At 48.6% G+C, this 24,506-nt stretch overlaps 1 protein-coding gene across 1 annotated transcript in view; it reads left to right on the forward strand.

The window, feature by feature from the left end:
* Positions 1-24,506, forward strand: part of LOC308525922 (ALK tyrosine kinase receptor-like) — a gene marked incomplete at both ends in the record, with an annotated part of 170,439 nt that overhangs the window by 72,921 nt on the left and 73,012 nt on the right. The window contains one exon of the mRNA XM_081100794.1: positions 23,462-23,593. Coding sequence (XP_080956920.1) covers positions 23,462-23,593 — 132 coding nt within the window. The remainder of the gene's footprint in view (positions 1-23,461; positions 23,594-24,506) is intronic.

Here is a 24,506-nt window from a genome sequence, read left to right on the forward strand (position 1 = left end):
CCTTCCTATGGGATCTGGACAAGAACCAAACCTCTCAGTGGCTTATCACTACCTCTCAGAATTATGGCAAAGACTAACCTCGTCATAGTGTCAAAGTGCTTCAGAAATCATGACATTAACTACCTGAGCCATTGGTACGTGCTGTCATACCATGGGAATCCACAGTGTGTGGAGAACTCTGGTCCTGCTACTGGCTAGCTCATTGAAATGTCCGAACTGGCCTTGTGACTTGGTACCTCTGAGCTTCAGTTTTTCAACTGTAGAATGATACCACTGATCCACGGTCACTTTCTCCCCTTACTTCCTACTGACCTGGTTGTCCAAGTTGTTGCAAAGGCCCAGTGAGCTGAGGCCCGTGGGTGCTCTGAGGACACACAGCTCACCATATGAATGGACAGCATTTATTATGACAAGGGCTGGCACTCAGATGCCCTCCCCAGAGCTTCCAACACTTTACAGACACAGCTTATACATTCTCATAAGCAGACCCAGATGGACCACCCTGGGGGACCATCTGGCTGGAAAGAGGTGCCAAGTCAGCCTCGGAGAGATGGGGAGAGTCTGGTTCACTGGGGTGAGGGCGGAATCCTGCAACTAATGCTTTCAGTACCCACCCAACCTGGCACAGATCATGCTGCCTCTGAGAGAAGAGAGTAGACTCCCTCACCCCCAAATTTCCCCTTGTCTGAGGGGCCAGTTCATCAGCTCGCATCAAGTTTATGAGAAATTATTCAAAGTGAAACAGAAAATCCCGACAGCCTTGCAGCCAAATCCAAGGGACAGTCTCTGGGCCAGCACCACCAGTATCTGCATAATCAGACATGCAGGTGATCAGGCTCTGTCTGAGCTGCTGAGTGGGAAAATCTGGGGGTTTTAAGAAGCATAATTTTGATATATGCTAAAGTCTGAGAACCACTTCTTTGGAGTAAATCCCAGTTACATCTGTGACTCAGGAAAGCACTCTGCAGATGTAGAAGGTTAGCTTTATGGCAGCTCATTTCCTAAGCAGGCGTTATTCCCAGGGCTGAGCCTGAAAGGCAGTGGAGGTGAATGTCCCCCCAGTTTTCTCTCCTACGTTCCCCCTACTCTCCAAGTAGTCCTTGCATCATAGTCATGAATAGACCATCAATCAGGTTTTTTTAGGTTTTTATTGATTTTTTTAAAGGGGGGGGGAGGGAGAGGGAATAGATAGAAACATCAATGAGAGAGACATTGATCAGCTGCCTCCTGTACGCCCCCTCCTGGGGATCAAGCCCGAAACCCAGGTATGTGCCCTGACTGGGAATCGAATCAGAGAATGCTTGGTTCATGGGTCAACGCTCAACCACTGAGCCACGCCAACTGAGCAACCAGTTCCTTTATAATTATAAGAGGTAAGAGGAGACAGGCTTCCCAATTCTCTGCTTTGGGGCCCTAAATCTCCTCTCTGCCCTCTAAGAAAGGTGCCAAGGTCTTAGCTGCAGGCACACCCCAGCAGCTCAGAGCATCAGCCCCATCACTTCCTTCCCCACCTACACACACACACACACACACACACACACACACACACATCATCCCATCCAAACCAAGTGATTATCTGATGGTCTTCCATGGTTCTGTTCGGTATCTCTCCCAAGTGCTAATGGGACTGCTCTCGCCTCTCATTGCTACGCAGAGGTCTGCTCTAGACAGGTAGCTGCCTACTTAATAACTGGAACGTGATCAGAAGCAAGCAGACACGCTCTCTGTTCAGTCTGGCATCCCCCAGCATACGGTCATATCTGAGTTGGGAACCTCAGGGGAGGAGATCGTGCCATGTCTCATTTATCTCCACTGTCCCATGTGGCATGTGGAGGATGCTCTGTAGTTATTTTGATTGCGGGCAGTCTGCCCTGGGGTCACCAGCGTGTTACCAGCAGGGCCTGGGTTGAAGGAACAGAGTTCATTGTGGGGCTGTTACCTTGTGGCTGGCAGTGCCTGCAAGGATGTGGATCTGACTGCTGATGTGGGTCGAGGAGAGCTTAGCACTGGCCTGGGGCAAGCCAGAGCTGCTAACAAGGGAATGTCGCCCTTGGCTGGGGTGATAACCAATTGCCTTCCCACCGTCTCCATCATCAGCGTCTCTGTGCCCATCAGAAGGTAGCGGGCAAGAGAAACACCAGGATTTGGATCCTGAAAGACAATTCTAGAACTTAAGAATTTATTGGTCTTGGCTAAGTTACTAAGTCTCAAAAGTTGTTTCTCATCTGGAATATGGAGGGGCTGCTGTGACACGTAGTGAGCTATCATATGTGATCTCCATAGGGTCACATTCTCTCCTCTCCAGCTCCTCCTAGGACTCAATACTTTGAGGTAAGGATATAGGAATGTTAGAGTCCTTATTGTTTCAAATAAGTTGCATAAGGGCTTGTAGAATTAGTAAAAATAAATAAATAAATAAATAAATAAATAAATAAATAAATAAAGGAAAGTCTGGCCATACCAATCTGTGCAGTTAGGCTTTTACCCGGAAGCTGATGGTGCCACTGGCTATTTGGGGTGGCTTCTCAGAAATTTGTCATGCGTCCCTCCACATGAAAACAGATGCCTCCCCATTGCAGCTTCCAGCCCACCTTCCAGGGTCTGGGCTCTTATTTCAACAGGTGGTATTATCAAGAATGGAGAGTCACCAATGAGCAGGAATCATATGATTCCATTTACCTACAATACACACTGCACTGGAGTGCCAAAGTGCAGCCCAGTCACTGCCTGGGCCCCAAGATGCAGGGAGGGCATGGACTGAAAGGGGCATGCACAGTTCCTTGTGGGTGATGGAGATGTTCTGTAATTTCTTATGGTGATGATGTCACAGGTGTATATCACTGTCGTGCTGCCTGGCCAGTGTGCCCTCCATCCTGGAGAGCCAGAATTAAGCCCCGGTAAGGTACCAAGGCTTCAGAGGAATTCTCAGAGTCCTTCTCCTCAAGCAGGGTCAGAGGGTCCCACCCTTAGAATATTCCAGAAGGTGTACTGGACTGGTACCCAGAAGATCACAATTCTAGTCCCTCTCTACCCCTTACTACCTATCTGACCTTGAACCAGCTTCCTTATCTATAAAATCAGGTGACAGTAAAATGCCAGAGGGCTATTATCAGGATCAAATGAAAGCATTTATGTTTTTGAGCTTTAAACTATGGAGAGTGCTGAGCAAATGAAGGTATTTTATTCTGCGTCACTCTTCAGGGGAGCCAAGTGAGGTCAGGGGAGCAGGTGTAGGCTATATCTGACCATCAGGGCAAGAAACTGTGAGAGAAATCACCCCATTGATTGTAGCCAAGACCCGGAAGCATGCTGCAGAGTGAATGACCAGCTCTCAGGGACTGCCTGGCCAGGTCAGCTGCCTCGATTCATTCATCTCCTCCCAGGCAGAGATTCTGACAGATGGACGCAAGAATTGCTTCCTAGTTCACTGAGTGAAATGGACGCAGGGAATAGTTTACAGCTATCTCTGAGCCAGTAAATCCCAACTCCTCTGCACTGTGTTGTGTCTGGGACACATTAAATCTGGCATAAGACGAGACATAAAATATAGCGGAGTTTAGCTGATTTGTTAATTTAGCTGTCAGTGGAAATCAGATGTTGAGACTCACTGCAGTGCAAAGCAGCAATTTGTGCCTCTGTTAAAAGTGCGGTCTAAACCGTGATTTAGAAGCCTTGCCAGGGCACGTTGGGCGTCTCAGGATGTGGCAGCCCTGAGAGGTGTCAACAGCTTGGTAGTTCAGCCTTACAGGGTCCGTCTCCCCATCCCTACCTCTGCTCTCACTTGCAGGAGGTTCTCAGGCCAGTGTGGGTCAGGGTGCAAAGGAGGTGTGGATTTTTAAAAACAAAGCTGAGACTCCTTTCAAATGGAACCATCCCATGAATTAGTTTTCCTTCTGAAAAGGGATGGAACCCCTGCCCGGCCTGCCTCCTGGAGTGATGGTGAGATAGCAATGAGATAATGGACAGAAAGTGCTTTGAAGAGTTTCATAAATAGAGACATGGGGTGAATAGGTATCCTTAGAATGTAGGCCTGGGCCTAGGAAAAGAAAGAGGATTCTTCCTTTAGAGCAACTGCTTCCTTTCTCTGATTATAAGAGTTACATATGCCCACTACAGATCACAGAAATTCAGAAAGGCAGAAAAAGGAGAACGCAAAGCCTTCATAATCCTCCAGCTCAGAGGTAGCTGTGTTAACAATGTGATATATTCCTCCTGTATTTCCTTTGTGTGTATGAATGGGTTTTGTCATGCTGTTCCAACAGCCTTAGATACAGGTGGGGGGCATTTTTTTAGTTAATTTATCATGAACATTTTCTCATGTTGGTAAAAGTTCTTCCATAAAACACACCTTTGTGTGAGGCAGGCTTCTATTATCACTCCCCTACCACTGGAGTTCTTGCTTTGTTTTTACTTCTATGCTCATATCATCTGCTGTGACTGTTTGGGGGGCCTAAGTACCTGTATAGCTCTCTGTTTCCTCAAGGACGTTTCCTAGAAGTGGAACTTTCCAAGCTTTTCTAAAAAGTTCTGTCAATTTTCATTCTCAGCAGTGATATACCAGAGTCCCTACCTCACTAGTCTTCTGGTACTGAATGTTATTTTCAGATCTTTGCAAAGTTGGTGCAGCCCAGTTTTTAAGATCTAAACCTCCATTGACGTATGTGCATCAGGGATAGCACTTTTATAGAAAATGGCTAAATGACGGCTATTGTGTTGATGACAGATGCAGGTGAAGGTGCTGTCGACAATAACACTTAGGAGGACCCACAAAACAATGTATCTTGGATCTCAGAGTCAGAAAGAGCATTTATTTTTCCATGAACACTTTGAATCTTATACTCGATCTTATTTCCCTTTTGCTTGGGCTGCTAGGAAGCACAAAAGTATACTTTAGCCAAATTTTAGTTATCACATAGAAATCTTATGGCACACTTGTACTAAAATATTACTCTTCAATCACCCTGATTGATAGATTTATATGCTTTTATTATATACTAGAGGCCCGGTGCGCAAAAATTTGTGCACTCGGGGGGGAAGGGGGGATCCCTCAGCCCGGCCTGTGCCTTCTCACAGTCTGGGACCCCTCAGGAGATAACGCCCTACTGGCTTAGGCCTGCTCCTGGGTGGCAGAGAGCGGGCCCAATCCCTAGGTGCAGCCCCTGGTCGGACTCAGAGCAGGGCCGATTGGGGAGTTGGGGCGCCACCCCCTGTCATGCACAGAGCAGGGCGGGTTGGGAGGTTGCGATGCCATGCTCAGTCACACTCAGGGTAGGACCAATTGGGGGGTTGGGGCACCGCCCCCTGTCACACTCAAGGCAGGGTCAATGGGCAGATTGCGGTGCCACCCCCTGTCACACACAGAGCAGGGCCAATCAGGGGGGGTTGGGGCGCTGCCCCCTGTCACACACAGAGCAGGGCTCATCAGGGGGGTTGGGGCTCCGTACCCTGTCATGCACAGAGCAGGGTCGGTCAGGGGGTTGGGCACCACCACTGTCACACTCAGGGAAGGGCCAAAGGGGAGGTTATGGCTCTACCCCGTCACACACAGAGCAGGGCCCTTGGGGGGGGGGGGGGTTGGGGTGCTGCCCTCTATCACCCACAGAGCAGGGCCGATCAGTGGGTTGGGGCGCCGCCACTGTCACACTCAGGGCAGGGCCGATGGGGAGGTTATGGCTCTACCCCATCACACAAAGAGCAGGGCCCGTGGGGGCGGGGGGTTGGGGCACCACACCCTGTCACACACAGAGCCACAGGGCAATCAGGGGGTTGGGGAGCTCCCCCCATCAGGCACAGAGCAGGGCTGATCAGGGGGTTGGGGCATCTTCCCCTGTCACGAACAGAGCAGGGCAGATAGGGAGGTTGTGGCCCTGCCCCCTGTCACACACAGAGCCACAGGGCGATCAGGGGGTTTGGGCGCTGCCCCCTGTCACGCTGATCCCGGTGCTGGGAGGCCTGACGGCTCCGCTGATCCCGGTGCTGGGAGGCATATTACCCTTTTACTATATAGGATAGAGGCCTGGTGCACGGGTAGGGGCTGGCTGGTTTTCCCTGAAGGGTGTCCTGGATCAGGGTGGGGGTCCCCACTGGGGTGCCTGGCCAGCCTGGATGAGGGGATGATGGCTGTTTGCAGCTGGTCATACACCTTTCAGGGTGGGGGTCCCCACTGGGGTGCCTGGCCAGTCTGGGTGAGGGGCTGAGGGCTGTTTTCAGTGTGGCGGGTGACTAAAGCTCCCAACCGCTCCTTTTTTTCTTTTTTCTTTTTTATTCCGGGCCAGCTTTAGCTCTGGTTCCAGCTCTTAGGCCTCCGCTGCTGAAAGCAGGTGTCTGGTTTGTTTGTGTTCTATAATCGAAACACTGTTTCAACTCCAGCTCTGAGATCCTGGCCAGCTGAAAGCGGATTTCTGGGGTTTTGTTTACCTTCTATATTTGTTACAATATTTCAAACTGCAAGCTCAGAGGCCGGCAAGGCTGGCAGGGAACGTTGGAGTCCTCCATCACTGAAGCAAGCAAGCCTCATGTTCACTTCCAGCTGCCAGGCTGCTGGCCGCCATCTTGGCTGGCAGTTAATTTGCATATCGCCCTGATTAGCCAATGGGAAGGGTAGCGGTCGTACGCTAATTACCATGTTTCTCTTTTATTAGATAGGATAACTGTAGGTCACCGCAAATCCTTTTTTGAACAATGCAGAAATTGTTAACGTTTTCATCTATTATCTTCGAAGAGCTTGTTTATTTTCATTGGAGAGAGTAGCTTTGCCATCAGTATGAGAAACTTTATAAGAAGTTCTGGCTAGTGGTCCTCACCTTCATTTCCTTTCTGAAACATAAACTCAGAGTGATACACACGGAGGTCTCCGGCACCAGCATCTTGGTGATTAACTGGTTCTCTACCGCTCTTCCCTCCCTTCCCCAACCACCGATGGGCAGGAGACCTCAGAGGTTGGGCATGACCATTTCAGGAAGCAGGCTGGTTAGCCCAAAGATGTTTTGTGCCTGAGCTCTTTCTGAGAGCATTTTCTTTGCTGACCCTACTTTTGACATAAGATATTTCAGGTCAACACATCTGGCCCTGTCAATAACTTGGATGAGTCCCAGTCATCGACACTGGGGTGCTGGTCCTTGGGCCGGAATCTTCACAGGCAAGGAGGCTGTGCTGCAAGCAAGTGGGCAACACCCCAGGCAGGTCCAGAAACGGCTCTGCTGCAGCTTGACGTTTGGGTCACCCCTCAGGTCTGAGCCAGCATCCTCCTTCCCACCTGGCACCTGCCTTCTCCCCTGTGGCATACCAAGCGCTTCAACAGAGAGCCATGAGGGGAAGCCAGCACAGAGCAGCCTCATCAGAAGCCAGGGCCTACAATTGTCCACCCAGAGGCAGGTGTGTGCTGAGCAGATGACGGGCTCGTGTTGGCCCAGAGAGCTCAGCTGACAAGGCCGGCCAGTGGCTGCCACTCTGAGCCCAGAGTGGAGCTTCCTGCCCATTCTCCTCTTCGGTAGGATGGAGTCCCAGGTGGAAACTAGAGAGGGAAATGTTACAAACCAGCCTTCCTCTGGCTGCTTTCCTAAACTCTACTTATCTTTATAATTAGCATGCAAAAGAAAAAGACATTCTTCTTCAGAAAGAAAAGAAAAATGAACCTCAAAGAGGTGGAACCATCCAAGGTCAGGCAGCTAGTAAATGGCCAAACTGAGCTTGAACTCGGTCTGCCAACTCCAGAGCCTTCACTCGCTTCCCTGGTTGTGCTGAGGGAGGCAGGAGGGATGGCTGTGGCAGGGAAGGCTGTGACCCACAGGAGAAACCCTGTGCTTCATCACTACCATGTCACTCACCACAAGGCTGCCTGTCTCCAGTTATCACGACATGGCCACACTAGGGATGACTGGCTTCACAGACTGTTGGCATGCATGGCAGGTGGCATGGAGGAAGAAACAGATCCTTGGAGCAGAGAAGGGGAGGAAAGAAGGCGTTTCTCCATCCTCGGGTCAGTCTTGGCTTCACTAAGAATCCACAACACATGAACCTCTGCAGTGACTGCACCTGTGGGCCAGCTGCTCTCAGAGCCCCAAGGACCACCCTTGGGACAGGAGCTGGTGGGGGGCAACAGGAAGAAGCTTGTCATGAGGGAGCTGAGTTAGTGGGAACAGAGCCAGCTCTCTCTCCAGGCCTCACTCTCTGCAGCCATCTGCCGGCCCCTCCCACAGCCCTTCCTTCCCAGAATGCCCCTCACCTCAGGGCTATCCTGGACATGATACCCTGAGCCACAGTCAATCCCCTTGGCACTCCCCAAGCTCCTGACGTAGCCCTGCCTCCTGAGCCTCCCTGACTCATGCCAGCTGGCCCTGCAGGAGGAAGCAGTGTGGGTGGCCCAACCTGCTGTTCCTTGGGCATTCTGTCCTCTCCTGGGGACTTGTCCTTTCTCCTTGTCTGATGAGCTCCTGCCAATTCTTTGAGTACAACTCAAGTGTCACCTCTTTTCTAGAGGCTTCCTTTGCCCCATAGTTAGATCCCCTCCTCTGTGGCCTGTCATTCAGACATTTCAGTTATCTCTTTCTAAAGAACAAATACTTCAGAGTGTAATCGCTTAAAACAACAATTGTATTTTGAGGGACAAGAGTCCAGTCAAGGCTCCGCTAGGTAATTGCTTTGTACCCTGTGATTGACGGAGGTCCTGCAGTGTACTCAGCTGACAGGTCAATGCAGTGCAGGGTCCTGCTTGGCCTCGCTTACGTGTCTACTGCATTAGCAGAGATGCAGGGAGGCTGGGCGTGGCTGGGACTGTCCCTGCGTGCCTGACCTTGACTTCTCCGGCATGGTAGCCTTGGGGTAGTCAAGCTTCTTGCGTGGAAGCTTCAGGCTCCAAAGTCAAATGGATCTATGAGGAAGGTGGGAGCTGCATAGCTTTTTATGATCTAGCCTCAAAAGTCACATGGTGACTTTCAACATATGCATTAGTCCAAGCAGTCCCATGCCTGCCTGTATTCATGGGGAGGAGACAGATCCCCACCTCAATAATTCTCTCACAAAAATCATTAAACAATTTTCAGATGTTTTAAAACTGTCACAGCACACACCTATTTTAGCACTTATTATTATTATTATTATTATTATTATTATTACTAGCTCACATATCTGCCCCAACTTACAGGATGGCTTCAATAATGAAGACCATGTTTTCTTCTTCATCTGCCATTTTTTGAATGCCCACTGTGTACCAGGCACTGAGGCTTACTTGTAGTTTCTCTAAACCTCGAAACAACCCTGCAAGATAGATTCTGAAGTTCAAGGCAATCAAGTACTTTGTACAAGACCAGTTGTTGGAGTCAGAATTCCATTTCGGCCCATCTGTCTCCAAACCCCATCCTCTTTCCTCAGCCTCTGCGTGTGCTCAGCAATGACAAAGAGCCGTGGAGATTCAGGACAGCCGGCAACTGAAAACTTTCCACCTAAAACATGTCATCCTCGTACTCCCAGGAGCCCCAGGGCAAGAGCACTGCCTGCTCTGGACCCTCCCTGAGCGAGAGGAGGCGTGTGCCGCTGCCCCTGGGACCCGGCAGGCCTGCCTGGGACCTGTGGGCATGAATGTCCTGGGGGTCTCCTCACAGACCTGGCCCATCAAGACTTGTCGGTTTTCTCACCTGTTTTCTCGAAAAGAAATTGTAAACTCTGCTCAGTGGCACTTCACTCTCAAGTACACAGTACCTGCTAGAAATCCCCTGAGAGTTCAGGAAATACTCATAAAAATGGAAATGGAGCCGTGTGTGCTGGGGGCCTGCTGGGCCAGAAGCAGCCCTCTGCGTGATGTGCTCACATTTAACACAGTGTGGGGCCTGAGAGGCTTCTAGCTGAGCAGGAGTCTCCCGGAGGCTTTCCAATTTGTCATCCACATTTATCAAGATCACCAGACCCTCCTTCTCCCACCCCAGCACCTTCCTCCAACCATGGAATTCCTCTCCACTCCTCCCTGTCATTGGCTGAGACCTTGACCCACAGCAGAGGGGGAATAAAGGCCCCTCAGAGCTCACCTGGTCCCACCCTGTCATTTCACAGATAAACAGACTGTAGGTGAGAGAGAGCTCATGCCTGGTGCAGCGCTACTCGGCTAACAGGTGACAGTGTGGGAGCAGAGGTGAGGCCTCCTCACTCCTGCCATGGCGTCTGGCTGTGACCTTTGCCTCACATGCCAGCCCCTTCCACTGGGAGCCAAACAGGAACAGGTTAAAAGAAAAGGTAAGCCCTAGCCGGTTTGTCTCAGTGCAAAGAGCATCGGCCTGCGGATTGAAGGGTCCCAGGTTCGATTCTGGTCAAGGGCACCTGCCTGGGTTGCGGGCTCAATCACCAGTGTGGGGTGTGCAGGAGGCAGCTGGCCAATGATTCTCTCTCATCATTGATGTTTCTATCTCTCTCTCCCTCTCCCTTCCTCTCTGAAATCAGCAAAAATATATATTTTTAAAAAGTAAGAGAAGAAGAACCTGAGGGCCTTTTCTTGCCCTGCTGTCTTAATTAGGGCTTATTTACAAGGCCAGTCATCTTCTTGTTTAATTGGGGGAAAATACATATAACATAAGATTCACCACTTTTGAAAGTACAGTTCAGTTGTGTTAAAAATATTTATTTCCAAAACGTTTTCATATTGCAAAATTGGAACTATATTAAATTAATTAAATTGAATAGTTCTCCATGCTCCCCTCCCATTTGTCCCTGGCTGAAACGAACATTCCACTATCTGTCTTGATGAATTTGACTACTCCCGGTCCCTCATCTAAGGAGAATCAGGCAGTATTTGTCTTTTTGTGACTGGTTTATTTCACTGGCATAATGTCCTCAGGGTTCATCCATTTTGTAGCATGTGTCAGAATTTCCTTCCTCTTTAAGGTTGAATAATATACTGTTGTGCACATATACCACACTGTGTTTATCCATCCATCTGTTGATGGACACTGGGGTTCCTTTCATCTTTTGGCTGTTGTGAATAATGCTGCTATGAACATGGGTATACAAATATCTCCTCAAAACCCTGCTACTGTATATATACTGTATACAGTATATATACAGTATATATGTACAGTGTATACCCAGAAGTGAATTGCTAATCATATGGTAATTCTATTATTTATGTTTTGAGCAAGCACCATAGTGTTTTTCATAGTGGCTGCAGCCTTTTACTAGTACATTCCTGCCAAGAGTGCATAAGGGTTCCAGTTTGTTTGCCATATCCCACCAAACTTGCTATTTTCCATTTCTTGTAGTAGCTATTCCAAGTCACTTATCTTCTTGCATATTTAAGTTATGTCCATTCAGAGACTCAAGTAAAAGATAATACACACAAAAAGAAAGTGGCTGGTACATAGTAGGTACTCATTGAATGTTATTTCTTATTATTTTTCATCCTTCCTCCTGCCTGTCATCCAGCTTCCCTTTTCCTAGGTTTCTCCCAATGTTGTGGTTCTGAGAAGGTCAGACCTTGATATGAGAACCTTAGAAAAGAACTGGAAACTAAAAAAATATAAATACATTCTTGACTCCTAGCCAAAGCAAGTGACCTTGATCTTCCATAGGAGCCTCAGCCTCCTTTCACATCTCCTTGTCTATCAAACTGAACAACACAGGAGCTCTTTACATTTCCTCCAGGGAAACCCTGCTTCCTTCTGACTCTGCTGCAGGTGGCCTGCCCACTGAATATTGATAGCGTGGGGCCTGGCCTCAGCCTCCCTCTTGGTTTTGAGCCTAAAATGTGCAGTATTTTCTGACAGTTTTACAGCCTCTCATTTCTTATTGGGAGTTGGCCATCACTCTCTCCTCTGTGTGGGGGGGAGAGAGAAGGGGAGGGCTCCCAGCAGTCCATGCCTGCAGCTTCATTCCCCTACCCCCCCCCCCGCCCCCCCCCAATTAATGTTCAGTTGTGCGTGTGAGTGTACAGCCGTCCTCCCAAACGGAGTCGGCAGCACCGAGCAAGGTCTTTAGAAACAGGGAAGGCCATAATCACTGCGATGAGCCGCTCCCATGACTTGCTTTTTGTATGAACAGATCCCAGCTTTGCACACATGTGGCCATGGGGACTGGGACTACATGGAAGTCCTCTTCAGTGAAATGCCTTCTCTCTGAAACACCAATTCTAAATTGCGAATAAAACATAAATCATGCTTCTAAATCCATTGCCCAAAATAATTTATGAAAGAGATGCATTCACCTAGTCTCTCAGCTATATGCCAGGCACTGTAGTAGGCACTGGAGGGAGATTCAGCAGTGAAAACACTGCTAGTGGGGGAGAAAGACTAGCACAAAACTACTAAGGAAAATGTATAATGCCCAGAATAAATAGCAAGGAGAAACAATACAGAAATAAGAAGAGAAATAGGAAGTGCCTGTGTTTTGGGGTGGAGCAGGGGAGAGGTTTTAGATAAGATCTCCAGGAAAAGCTACCCTGAGGAAGTGACCTTCAGTAAAGACAAGGAGGAGAGGGTGTGAGCCTTTTATAGCTCTGGTGAGATTCTGTATGAATGTCAGGTGCTTCATAATAAAAATAAAATCTTAATCATTTGCTGGTACTCAAAGTACTTTTCCTTTGACCCAACAACAGAAGAGATGGGCTTTTTGCCTGGCCCAAGAAGCAAACTATGAATTCTGATATTCAGCTCCCATCTTTTCCCCCTGTGTCTGGACTCTGTCTTAGCACCTACCTGGTACAGCATCCCCTGAAAACATTTTTATCAGCCCTCAGAGGGACAATAGCCCGGTGTGGAGCCCCAGCCAGCCTCACTCCCCACCGCCACAACCCCTGGCACGGCCAGCTTCCTTCCCCCGCCTCCGTCTCCAGCCTGTTGCACATTGTCTCTCTGGGGCTCCACTGGCTTGCAGTTCACAATCCTCCCTCTCATTTATTCCTGGGGCTCCTGGAATGGATATCCTTCCTGGTGGGCCTAGCATACTGATTAAGAGCATGGGCTCCGGGGTCTGGTAGACATCAAATTCTGCCTCGAGGACTTTGGGGATGTTTTTTTAAACCCTTGGGTCCTAGTTTCTTCTCAATAAAATGGAGATAGTGACAACTACTTCATATAGTTGCTATAAGATGTAAATAAAGTAATGCATGTACAGTACCTAGAAGATTATAAGCACTCAATAAATGGTGAGGGTGGACATGCTTATCGCAGATGGATACCTACGTCAGCACCCAATGGCCAGCTTGTCTCTTCAGCCAAACCTCCCAGCATGGCTACCACAGACCAGGTGGAGGCAGAATGACCTCCCATCTGTCTTCAAGAGGTCAACACCCCCCCCCCCCCCGGCTCCCTTCAGTGGAGGTGCCTTAAGAGGCCACTCCCGCAATAGTGCTCCTGCTCTGCTCCTTCGGTCTGAATGCCCCTGCTCACCTCTGCTCTCTGTTCCCAGCAGCCTTCCCCCATGCGTGATCTGCACAGCCCCTCCCGCGGTCTCAGTTGTAGCTATAATTTGTTTGTGATTAGTATTAAATCTCCAAGGTATGATTGGAATTGTTCATTGTTCACTGAAAAAACAAGAGGAGAAAACAACATATTTTATGGGGAGCTGTGGTGCAGAATGGTTAAATGTCACCACTTTTCAGGGAGACTAATGGCAAAGTGTACACAGAGGTTATTTATAATATTAAAAATAAAATGATTGCTATGTCTTTTCAGCAAAGCAATGAAGATAAATGTCGAATAGGGAAACCTTGGGAAAAGGACCGTGCAACAAAATAAAGGGGCTGTTGAGGGTACAAGGGAATAAGAAAATTTTTACTTTCTTCAGAGAGCTCAGCAGCAAAAATGAAACACATTCTGCTTTCCTGCTAATGGCCTGAGGGAATCTTAGTGGTTCTTCGTGAATTTATATGGAGACTGACTTTGTCAAGGAATCGGGATTTTGAAACAAACGCTCGCTGGCTCTGTCACGCCAGCTGGCAGCCCCGGTTACGCCCAGCACCATCCTGATGTCACCCTCTCTCCTCCTCACCTCCAGGCCATCAGCCCTCCTGTCAGTCACCCCCCACGTGTAACTCACATCACTCACTCCTTTCCATCTCCACCACCACAGCCTCCTGCAAGCTGCTTCCTCCCTTGCTTGCTTGGTTACAGCCTACAAACTGGTTTTTCCACTTCCCTTGCCCTCTCCAGTGCATTCTCCCTAAATTGCTCAGAATGATCTTTTAAAAAACTAATCAGATTGTTTCAGTCTCTTGTCTAAACTCCTTAAGCAAAATCCACAACCCTTCCTGCGGCCTGGCCTGCGAGGTCCTTCCTAATTGGGCCTCCCCCCACCACCCCACCCCACCCCAGCCCTAACCACCTTTCCCAGCCCTCATGACCCTCTGTGACCCTCTTGAGCTACACTAGTCTTTGCTGTGTTTCTAGATCTGGTGTTGCTCCCACTTCTCCACAGCCTTTTTGCAGAGCTGACTCTCTCTTGTTCAATATTCAAAGATTCGGTGGGATGGTGGGTGGAATTTCTATGGTATAAGCTAGAGGAATTAGCAACTTCCAAAATGCCAGGAAATTCTACCTCACTCCATTCTTCTACGTGAACTTGGTGATCTATTTTGCACTCCCTCGCCATGCATTCATTAGTGCCCGCCATGCGCCAGACACTCTCCAGGAGAGAAACTAAGTAAGATGGACCACCTGCCTCAAAGAATTTAGAATTTCGTGGGAGAAGCTAGCAATGCAGACATATCATGCAATAGGGTGAGGTGAGAGCACAGTTAGAGGCGTGCAGTGATTACCAGAGCACCCCAGGGAGCCAGTCACATGCCTTTCTTAGAGGAAGGAGAACAAGCCTTTGGGGAGCAAGCATCTGAGTTAGGAGGAATTGTGCAGATGGAGAAGATGATTTTAGACAAAGTAACTGGGTTACACAAAGGCTGTGGCAATGGCCACATGTTCAAGAAAAGCAAGTCACAGAGTTTAGCTAAAGATGCAAAGTAGCACTGCAAAGCTGGGAAAGCAGGCCGTGCCAGGGCACCAAGCCCCATTTGGATAGAATGCCATGGAAACCGGAAAAGGTTTATGACAGGACTGGGACCTAAGAGGAGCTGGGCTCAGAGAGCTACCTGGTGGTCAGGTGACTCCAGAGACAAATAATCTTGAAAACGCATCATTGCAACTATTATTTTTCATAGCTAGTGTTGTGTAGCAAATTGTTGTTGGGTTTGTTTCTATCATTGTTTTGCTGATAGGGTCTAGCCCGTTAGGTGCTCACCTATATTATGGTATGCGAGGGATTCCCAAAGGTGCTGTCTGTCCCCAAGATCTGGCCTGTTTACCCCCTTTATTGATCCCTTTCACCAGCCCTTCATGGTCAATTCTCCTAAACCCCTTGGGATACTCTATGAAATTAGCTATACAGTTTATGTATACAGTTTCATTTGATCCTCACCAGAATCCTAAAAATTAGATAGCATCCCTGCTTTACAGAAGAGAAGAATCCCGTGAACCGCTAGCTGGTAGAGAGGGAACTGGAACCAAGTATTGTCTTCACTACACCTGAAGGGGCTCATCACTGCAAACTGAGCAAAGTGATAGCGTGCACCCCTGGAAGAATAACAGAAATGGAATCTAGGTGTGAAAGGAACTCTGATAACCCTGACCCCAGGAGGGAACTGTCCCAGTGAGGGGAGGGGGGGCACAGGGGGCAGTGCGTGGGGCCAGAGGGCTTGGGATTCTTCTAAGGGAAGAAGGAATTGAAGAACCACTTACTTCTCTATTCTAGAGGTTCTCAGGCTTTGGTGCACCCTATTGTCAGCCAGGGCACTGTGGGGCATGCTGGTTCCAGGGTTCTGCCCCAGTCATTCTGACTCTGTAGGTCTACAGGGGGCCCAGAAAGCATGATGAACAAGTTCCTGTATGACTTAGTTGCAGAGAGTCTTTGGACACCCCACTAAGGCAAAAGACTAAGCCCATGGTGAATGTGAACGGCCGGCTTTTGAGAGTCCACAAACAAGGAGACTGAGGCCCAGAATAGGAGTGGCTGGCTTGTGGCCCAGAGCCTTGTCACAGAACTAGGCCTCCAACCAGCTCTCTTGGTTCCCAGCACAGTGCTTTCCTACCCAGCCTATCGGTAGCCCTCCATAGCTAGGCCTTCTCCTCACCGATTTACATTTTGAGTAGGAACCCGGGATGCAGGTTCTTTAATGAGGCTGTCCACACTCCAATTTATGAGTCCCAGAGCCCTCAGCAGGATTGGTCTCTGCCAGGCTTAATTTACACAGTTCGCAGGCCTTCCATTAACGTCAGCACAGTAGTAACAGCTGTTAGCCTGTGCCTGCTATTTGACTGCATCCTGATCACGTCACCATCCATTTTCATGTCTCTGGGCTTGTTTACCCTGAGTTACCTGATTCTCCTCATCCTGGAAAACAGTAAGTTTCTATGGTGGGAGCCTGGCCCAGCCCCACTCCTGACCTCCCCATTCTCTAGTAGGCAGACTCCTCCCACACACCACATCCCTTTGTCTTTCATTTAAGAGTAAGACCCCTTCTCGCCGAAGCAGCATTCAATTTTCCCCCTCAGTGAGTGTCATTGGTTAGGCATCAGCAAGCAGGTGGGAGACAGCCCAAAAGCTGATACAAATGTGCCTTTTTTTAATGCCACATAAATCACCTTAATTAAAAATTAATTAAGTGACCTAAAATTTGACATTCATTTAAAAAAGAAATTTGAGTAAGAAGAGTTACGTAGATTTTTTAGCACCAAATCTCCAAGACATGATGGAAGGAGGGGAGTGTGTTGGGTTTCTGCTTTGAATGCACAATGAGAGAAAAGGAATCATTCTCAGCCAGAGAACCCAGTAGGTCACTCATGGTATGGAACAGTGATTCATGTGACCTGACCTGGGCCACACTTGCCTCAGATGCAAATATGAACTAATTTCTCCTGCACTGGAGACTAGATAAATAGGCAAACAAATGTGGCATGCTGTTGCAGGTGACAGGTTCCAGGATGCAAATAACAGATGACTGAGACAGGAAAAGCTAACATGAGGCATCCAAGGGAAACTTGCTGGGGGAGCGGTTTAGTAAAGATGCATGGGAGAGAAGAAGGCTTGAGGGGAGAGTCATTAAAGGGCCAGCATTAATAAAGATGGCACTAATTATATCAAATCAACCTTATAAACATATAGCCACCAACAACCATTGCCCAGAACTCCAGAATCAAGATGTTGCAAATGGATGGTGGTCTTAAAGGTTGGACCTGAGGTCCCACCCTCACTGTATCAAGGGCAGTGAAGACACATGGAGGTAAAGCATACAGCCAAGACTCCTAGGTGCTCTAGGGCAGATCTTCCAGCCTCTGAGGAAGAGGTTCTCAACCCGATGCCCCTGGGAATCACCCAGGTAGCTTTTAAAGCCACCCATGCCAAGGGCCTCTCCTTCTACTGATTTCATTGGTCCAGTGGGGCCTGAAGATCGACAGGAATTCTAACTTCCTAGTGACTCCCATAGGCAGTCAGGGTGCAGGTCCCAAAGGTGATCTAATCCGAGTCTGGGGGAGGAACTCCACCTGGGATCATCTGTCCAGGCTCTGGGCCTTCCCCTGAGGTTTACTTGGTGCGAGACCACAGGCATGTCGTAGTGCCTTATAGTTTAAAAAGTATTTCTCTGTAGGTTATTTAGCTTCTTGAATCCCCAATCTTCTGATTAATCAAATGGGAATAATAATAACTGTCCTGCCAGTTTTTTATGAGGTTCAAACAAGGAAGGATTATAAGAGCACATCATAAGCTATTAAAATGCTCTACAGAGGTAAGGAATGATGAGAATTTACGGCCCCCAGTGACTTACATCATTATTCTGGGAAGAACTGCTATTTCAAAGATAAATAAATTCCCACCTAGACGATCCTTACTAACAAAAGATCCCCAAGCACCAACTTACCCCAGAGCAGCTTGATCTCAGATCTCCCTAAGCATCCTGTGATTAGGGCACTTGGTGTTCCAATGGTTATCAGGATTCACTGGCGCCCATAGGTGGAAAGCATCAGGAAGTGCCAGCAAGAAGATCCACTGCCCCAAGGCTGGCTGTGACCAGCCAGGGCCTCAGGTTCCCATCCTCCATAAGCCAGAGGAGTCACTTCACAACCACAGAGAAGATGCCATTTAAGAAGCTCAGGACCTTGATTAAAATCATTCACCAAGGGTACTTCCTTCCTTGGAATTTATGGGCCCCATAAAAAAAGAACTTGAGAAGACAGAGCAGTTGTTTTTTGTTGCGCCTCATTAGTTTTGAGTTTGGCTGGCAGTAGAGATCAGAGTACCAGGCATACATCTAATTGAATCCCTCACAAGCATAAAATTCTCTGTGGTATGGCGGCTGCGATGCCAGGGAGCTGAGACGTCTCCAGCCAGGGGGAGGAGGTGGAGAGGCATTGGTAGAAGCAGGCCTGATGGGAACGGCTTCTCGGGGCTGTGGCTGTGCTTTAACTGAGAAAAGAGAAGTTTGGGGATTAGCTCTGGGGCATCCAGAGAGTGAGAGCAGCACTACCCTCCCACCACCAGATCTCTCCTTTGTCAAGGTTTGGGGTGAAGGGCAGGGATGCCAACTTCCTGCCCTTCTGTACTCACAATCATTGCTCCTGAGGACACCTATCACCTGGGGACCCCACAGACAGACACAATACAAAGGATAGAGAACAATCTGTCAAAAATGTGGATTTTCACCAATCCCTCAGCAAACCATGTAACCAAGCTAAGCCTTTGTATCCTTAACCATAAAACAGGCATAAAACTTTCCGCCTGTAATTCATAGGTTCAGTTCAATTCCTAAGTATTGGGATGGAGAGATCTCTATACAAAGCACTGTTTTAGACTCATGCGGATAAGACTCAATATCTCCTGCCAGTCACTTACAGTTTGGTGAGGAAGACAGCATACAAACAACTGCTTATCACATGAGGCAGAATGCCCGCCATGTTAAATGCAAGAAGTGATAAGTGGTAGAAGTCCAAGTGAAAGGAGGGTTCATGGAGGGGAGGATGGGAGAATCTACAAGAGTGTCGTAGATGAGGTCTGGGTCCCTATTACTGAAAGATGGGGTGCTGGTGAAGATGTTCCTCAATGAGAGGGCAACCCAGAGACTGGGAAGGGTGACCCACACATAACCAGTCCCACATGAAACAAACTAAGCAGAAAAGAAAAAAGAAGAATTCCCCAGGAGAACATGGATAGGTTTGAATTAGGTACAACTTAAAACTGCTGTATATCATGATACATTATAAACAGAACAAAAACATACAAAATCCTGGGAGAAATTGTCAAGCATACAATAAATAATTTCACATCCTTATTCATAATCTCATACAATTCTATATGAAAACATGGAGGGCCTAATAAATAAATCAGCAGATGGAATTGGCAACGTAAAAGTAAAATAAAGCTAGCAACATGTGAAAAAAATATTCAGCCTCACTAACTACCAAAGAAATACCAAATAAAACAGCAGGGGAATTCCTCTAGTTAAAAATAAAAAATCTTGATCTATTCAGGGTTGGCCAGGATGTAGTGAGACGGGCAGGCATGTGTGAACGCAGCTGGGAGAGTGTAAATTGGATTAACTTCTAGAAAATAGTTTGGCAGTATATATGAAAGGCCTTGAAAATGTTTACACCCTTTAATTCAGTAATTCCACTTCTGGGAATCTATCCTATGAAAATATTCTGAAATGCAAGCAAAGGTTTATGGTCAAAGAGAATCTTCAAAGAGTTATGATAAACAGTCTAACAATCCAGACATTGAATACTGTTGAAATAAATGATGGTGCGTATCCCAAAGTATTGTAGCCATTAAAAGGTATTCTTCTGGAGAATTTTTAAATCTTTGGTAAAGCTTGCGGCCTTATTTAATTATTTTAAGGCATATATACATATGGCACAACTGTCTACACTTTTAACGAATAGGCCAAAACACTTCTGAGATGTTAGAAATGATGGCCTCTGGGTGGTGATATTCTGGGCACTGCTTTTGTTTATTTTTACCCTGGCTTCACACTTCAGACAATAGGCATATGTTTTTTGAACGAGGGAATGACAAGTCGTTGGTGTGTGAAAACGCATAATGAGAAAGAGGCCCAATCATAAGGTGTGAATGAAACACAACAAGCTTACACGTGTTCCCTAGGTTGAGGAAGACTTCAGAGGGGTTTTTATTTTGCTTATATTTTCTTCATTAGGGCTGGGAACAAGGCTAAGAAGGTCCTCGCTGTATACAATGACCCAACGTAAGACACTAGAAAAAAATACTTTGAAAACTAAAAATCACCAAGCAAATGTGAAGAGGGGTTCTTATTATCCTAAATGCCTTTACCCTGGAACAAGGGCATAGAGGACAGGCGGTGTCACTGGGCAGGCAGGGCCCATCACTGGGGTGGACACAGCGTCCCCCAGCTGGAGGCCACCTGCCCGCCACGGCCCCTGGCCCTCAGTTGGCAGCTTCCGTCTGTGAAGCGGAAAGAACAGAGTGGCCCTGTCCTGGGGACTGTGAAGTGTAGTGAGCAGGCAGGTGAAGTGCTGGGCCTGTGCTGGGCAGGTAGCAGGGACATTATATATGATGCCAGGTGTCCTTGCTGTGATCTGCGACAAAGGCCACAGCCCCTCCCAGCAAAGCCCCACCTCTGCAGGGGGACCCCAGCTCCTAGACACATTTTACCTCCCAGCCTCCAAGGGGACATGACTGACAGGTTGTGCATGTCCCTGCTCTTGGAATTTGGAGGAATTTGGAGAAACCATTGACTTAGGCTATCTTGAGGCACAGGGACAGATAGGGGTGACATTTTTCCTTCTGTGTGAGGAAGAAGGGGGCAGAGGGGACCAGGCCAGGGAACCACAGCGATCTAGTCACAGAGCAGTTAAGGAACTGAGAAGTTGATCTAAGGCTGTGCTGGGCTTCAGAGCTCGGGGTCTCCGAGGACTGTCTTCCATTGCAGCTGGAGTCTGGGTTACATGGTGCATTCGTTTCCTGTGGCTGCTGTAACAAACTACCACAAGCTTGGTGGCTTCAAACAACACACATTTATTCCCTTAGAGTTCCTGAGGGCAGAGTCTGAAGTCATTTTCTCTGGCTAAGTCGTGAGAGCAGAGCAGGCTCCCGCTGAAGGGTCCACGGAGAACCCGGCCCTTGCCTTTTCTGGCTTCTGGGGGCTGCCTGCATCTCCTGGCTCCTGACTCCAAACTCCTGCTGCCCTCATGGCATCTCCTACTTCTAACCTGTCTTTCTTGCTGCTCTCCGAAAGAACCTTGGGTTACACCTCAGTAATCCAGAAGAATCTCCTCTCTGTAAAGGTCCTTCGCTTAACCACATTAGTGAAGTCCCTTTACCACATAAAGTAACATATTTGCCAGTGTGGAGGGTTAGGATGTGGGTCTCTGGGTGGGTCCATTATGCAGCCATTCACAGATAGGTAACCTAATGTGCAGGCTGTCTGTGAGCCCTCTTAGGGGCCAGGCAGTGGCTAGGGCTGGGGGTGGAGAGGGGGAGGACACAGAGGTTCAGACAGCCTGCTGAGAAGATGGGAGCAGATGCTAGAGTTGGTCCTAGAGCCAGGGTGCATGGAATCGGTGCTCAGTCCGGAGCACAGGGTTCATGGGGAGAGACAGACAGATGAGACAGGAAAGGAATTTGGGCCCAGATCACAAAGGACCTTGAAAAGCAGGTTTAAAAACTTGGATGTGCCCAGCCCAATGGTTAAGCGTTGATCCATGAACCAGGAGATCTTGGTTCAGTCCAGTCTGGCACATGCCTGGGTTGCAGGCTCGATTCCCAGTAGGGGGTGTGCAGTAGGCAGCCAACTGATGACTCTCTCTCATCATTGATGTTTCCATCTCTATCTCCTTCTCTCTTCTTCTCTGAAATCAATTTAAAAAAAAAAAACTTGGATGTGATTCCCTGAGGGAAGCAGGGCCTGGTTTCCCACATCCAGGAGTTACCAAGAATGCCCAGCCAGCCTGGAGACCCATCTGACAGGGCCGAGTGGCCACCTGCCATCAGCTTACAAGTTGAGCCTCAGCTAGACTAGGTTGGGAAAGAGGGGCCAAGGCCACCTCCAGTGCTCCCCTCCCGTGAGATGGAGAGAACAGCTTTGCTGTCTGACACATGGGGCCTGAATCCCATGGACCAGCTTCATGACCTTAGGCAAGTTACTGCAGCTCTCTGACTCAGTTTCCCACTAAGGAAACAGGCACTGTTAAGACTGCCTAGCTTCCCTGCAAAGCCGATGTGCTGAGACACACAAAGGCATTCCAGAAGTCAACAGGCTGGACTTGGTGATAGTGCCCATGCTACTGGGAACCATCCACTGAACCAGAAAATCATGGAATTTTAGGTATTAAAAGTCATCTAACTGGAGAGTCCCACATCACAATCAGCTGGGAGATTTTCTTAAAATAAAATCTAATAAAGACCAGTCTGATTTCATAGCCAGGGTTGGAGGAGCCCACCCGAGATGATGCTCAGAGAAGCTGTAGGACCCCCAAGTGGGGATCCTGGGTCATTCTCCCCACCACCCAGCTGAGCACTGAGGTGGATGGGATGGAGACTGCTGAGGCACTGACTGCCACAGGGATGGAGCTAGAAAAGAGGATGGAGTGTAGGGCAGCCAGGCGTGGGGTTGGCCCTTCCTGCTCATCTCCTCATGGGCCAGAGGCTCCTGCATCCCACACACTGGGCAATAGGAGGTGCCATCAGAAGCTCCAGCCCTTGCTAGGTGGTCCCAGGCAAAGTGCCCATTCGGTAGGGCATGCTCAGCCAGTGCAGCCTTCTCTTCCCTGGAGCCTGGCTCTCTGGGTCACAGGTTAATTAATTATCATAACACTTTGTTCTTGATACAGAAACAAATAACTGCTAACAATTTCATTGTGAACTGCGCCCTCTCCCATCCTCCACTGGATAATATATTTATCTAGAATTTCAGAACTGGAACAGACCTTAGAAATATGGTCCAAACCCCTCCTTTTGTAAATGGAGAGACAGGGGGCCAGAGAAGGGACAAGGTCAGCATCACACAGCCAGTCGTGGAGAGGCCGGTCCAGGGCTGGTCCTCACAGTAGTGCTCCTCGTGTTCCACAGCCAAGAGTACTGCACGTTTCTAGAATCACTGCAGTGTTGGCATCCAGGGTCAAGAACATGGGGGACATACACTGGACCAGGTAGTCCCCTTGAGACCCCAAATACGACCTTGAAGGTAGAGCTGTCTGTGTGCAGATGAGGCCCCACCTGCAGGCTGTCCATCTGGCACACTAAAGCCATGGGTTTGAGGACCCCAGACTGTTGAGGGGACGTAGACAAACCTTGGCCACTCTGCTACTCCCCATCACTAGGAAATGAGATCCCCAGGGGGTTGTGGGCTGTTAGGGCTTTGACTTCCTCTCAGCCTCCTGGTGCTGCCCCCCTGGGTGTGGCCACTGGGATCTGAGCAGCCAGGCCACCCACACTGACCTGGCCTGTGTCTCTGTGTGCTCTCCAGGGACATCCCCAGGCTCCAAGATGGCCTTGCAGAGTTCCTTCACTTGCTGGAACGGGACAGTCCTCCAGCTTGGCCAGGCCTGCGACTTCCACCAGGACTGCGCCCAGGGAGAAGACGAGGACCAGCTCTGCAGTGAGTAGATGAGCTGCCCTACCCACCCCACCCCAGCCACGCTCACATCCCTCTCCTGCCCCGTCACCCCATGCATTCCAACATGGACAGCCTTCCTATGTCCAGTGCCATTTGCGTCTCGTCTCAGTGGCAACTTTCAAAAGCTACACAGTCTTCAAGAGACAGAGCTAAGATCTGTGGAGTGATAACAGTGTGGTCCAGAAACAGCATGAAAGTTAAGAACCAAACAAGATCTTATAAGTTATGCCCTCAATATCCTCGTGCACAGAGGACATGGTCGGACGAATGCCCAGCTCTGTAACATGACTTTGGAAGCCCGGACTTCCCTCACTTTTCAATCCTCATCTTTCACCACCCACCGCCTTTCTCATCCTCCCAGGCTCCTGTGTACCCCAGGTCCAGCCATATCAGACTGCTTCTCAGCTCCCTCAAACCTCCGTGGCTTTGTGTGTGGTATCACTTGCCCAGAATGCCCTGTCCCTTCTCAAGTCCCATCTGCTCCTTCAAGACACCCCTCAGGAGTGGGTTCTTCTGGGAAACCTCCTCTGACCACCCCCACAGGACAGTTGGTTCTTCTTTCTCTGGACCTCCTGTCCCAACTCAGTGTATCTTCCACCCACCATAGCGTCCATTATTTTTTAACAGCCTTTTTTTTTAGATATAGTTCATATACCATACAACCCGCTCTCTTAAAGTATGTAAGCCAGTGCTTTTTAGCATAGTCACGGTTGTGCCACCATCACTACTAGTTTTAGAACATTTTTTTATCACTCCACAAAGAAACCCCTAGAAATCTTTCCCTACTTTCCTCCAACTATGCCCCCTCCACTAGCCATAAGCAACCATAATCTACCTTCTGTTTCTCTAGATTTGCCTGTTCTGGGCACTTCATGCAAATAGAGCCGTACAATAT

The sequence above is a fragment of the Myotis nattereri genome, assembly GCF_964212035.1.
Source record: "Myotis nattereri genome assembly, chromosome: 10".
In the NCBI taxonomy this organism is placed as follows: Eukaryota; Metazoa; Chordata; class Mammalia; order Chiroptera; family Vespertilionidae; genus Myotis; species Myotis nattereri.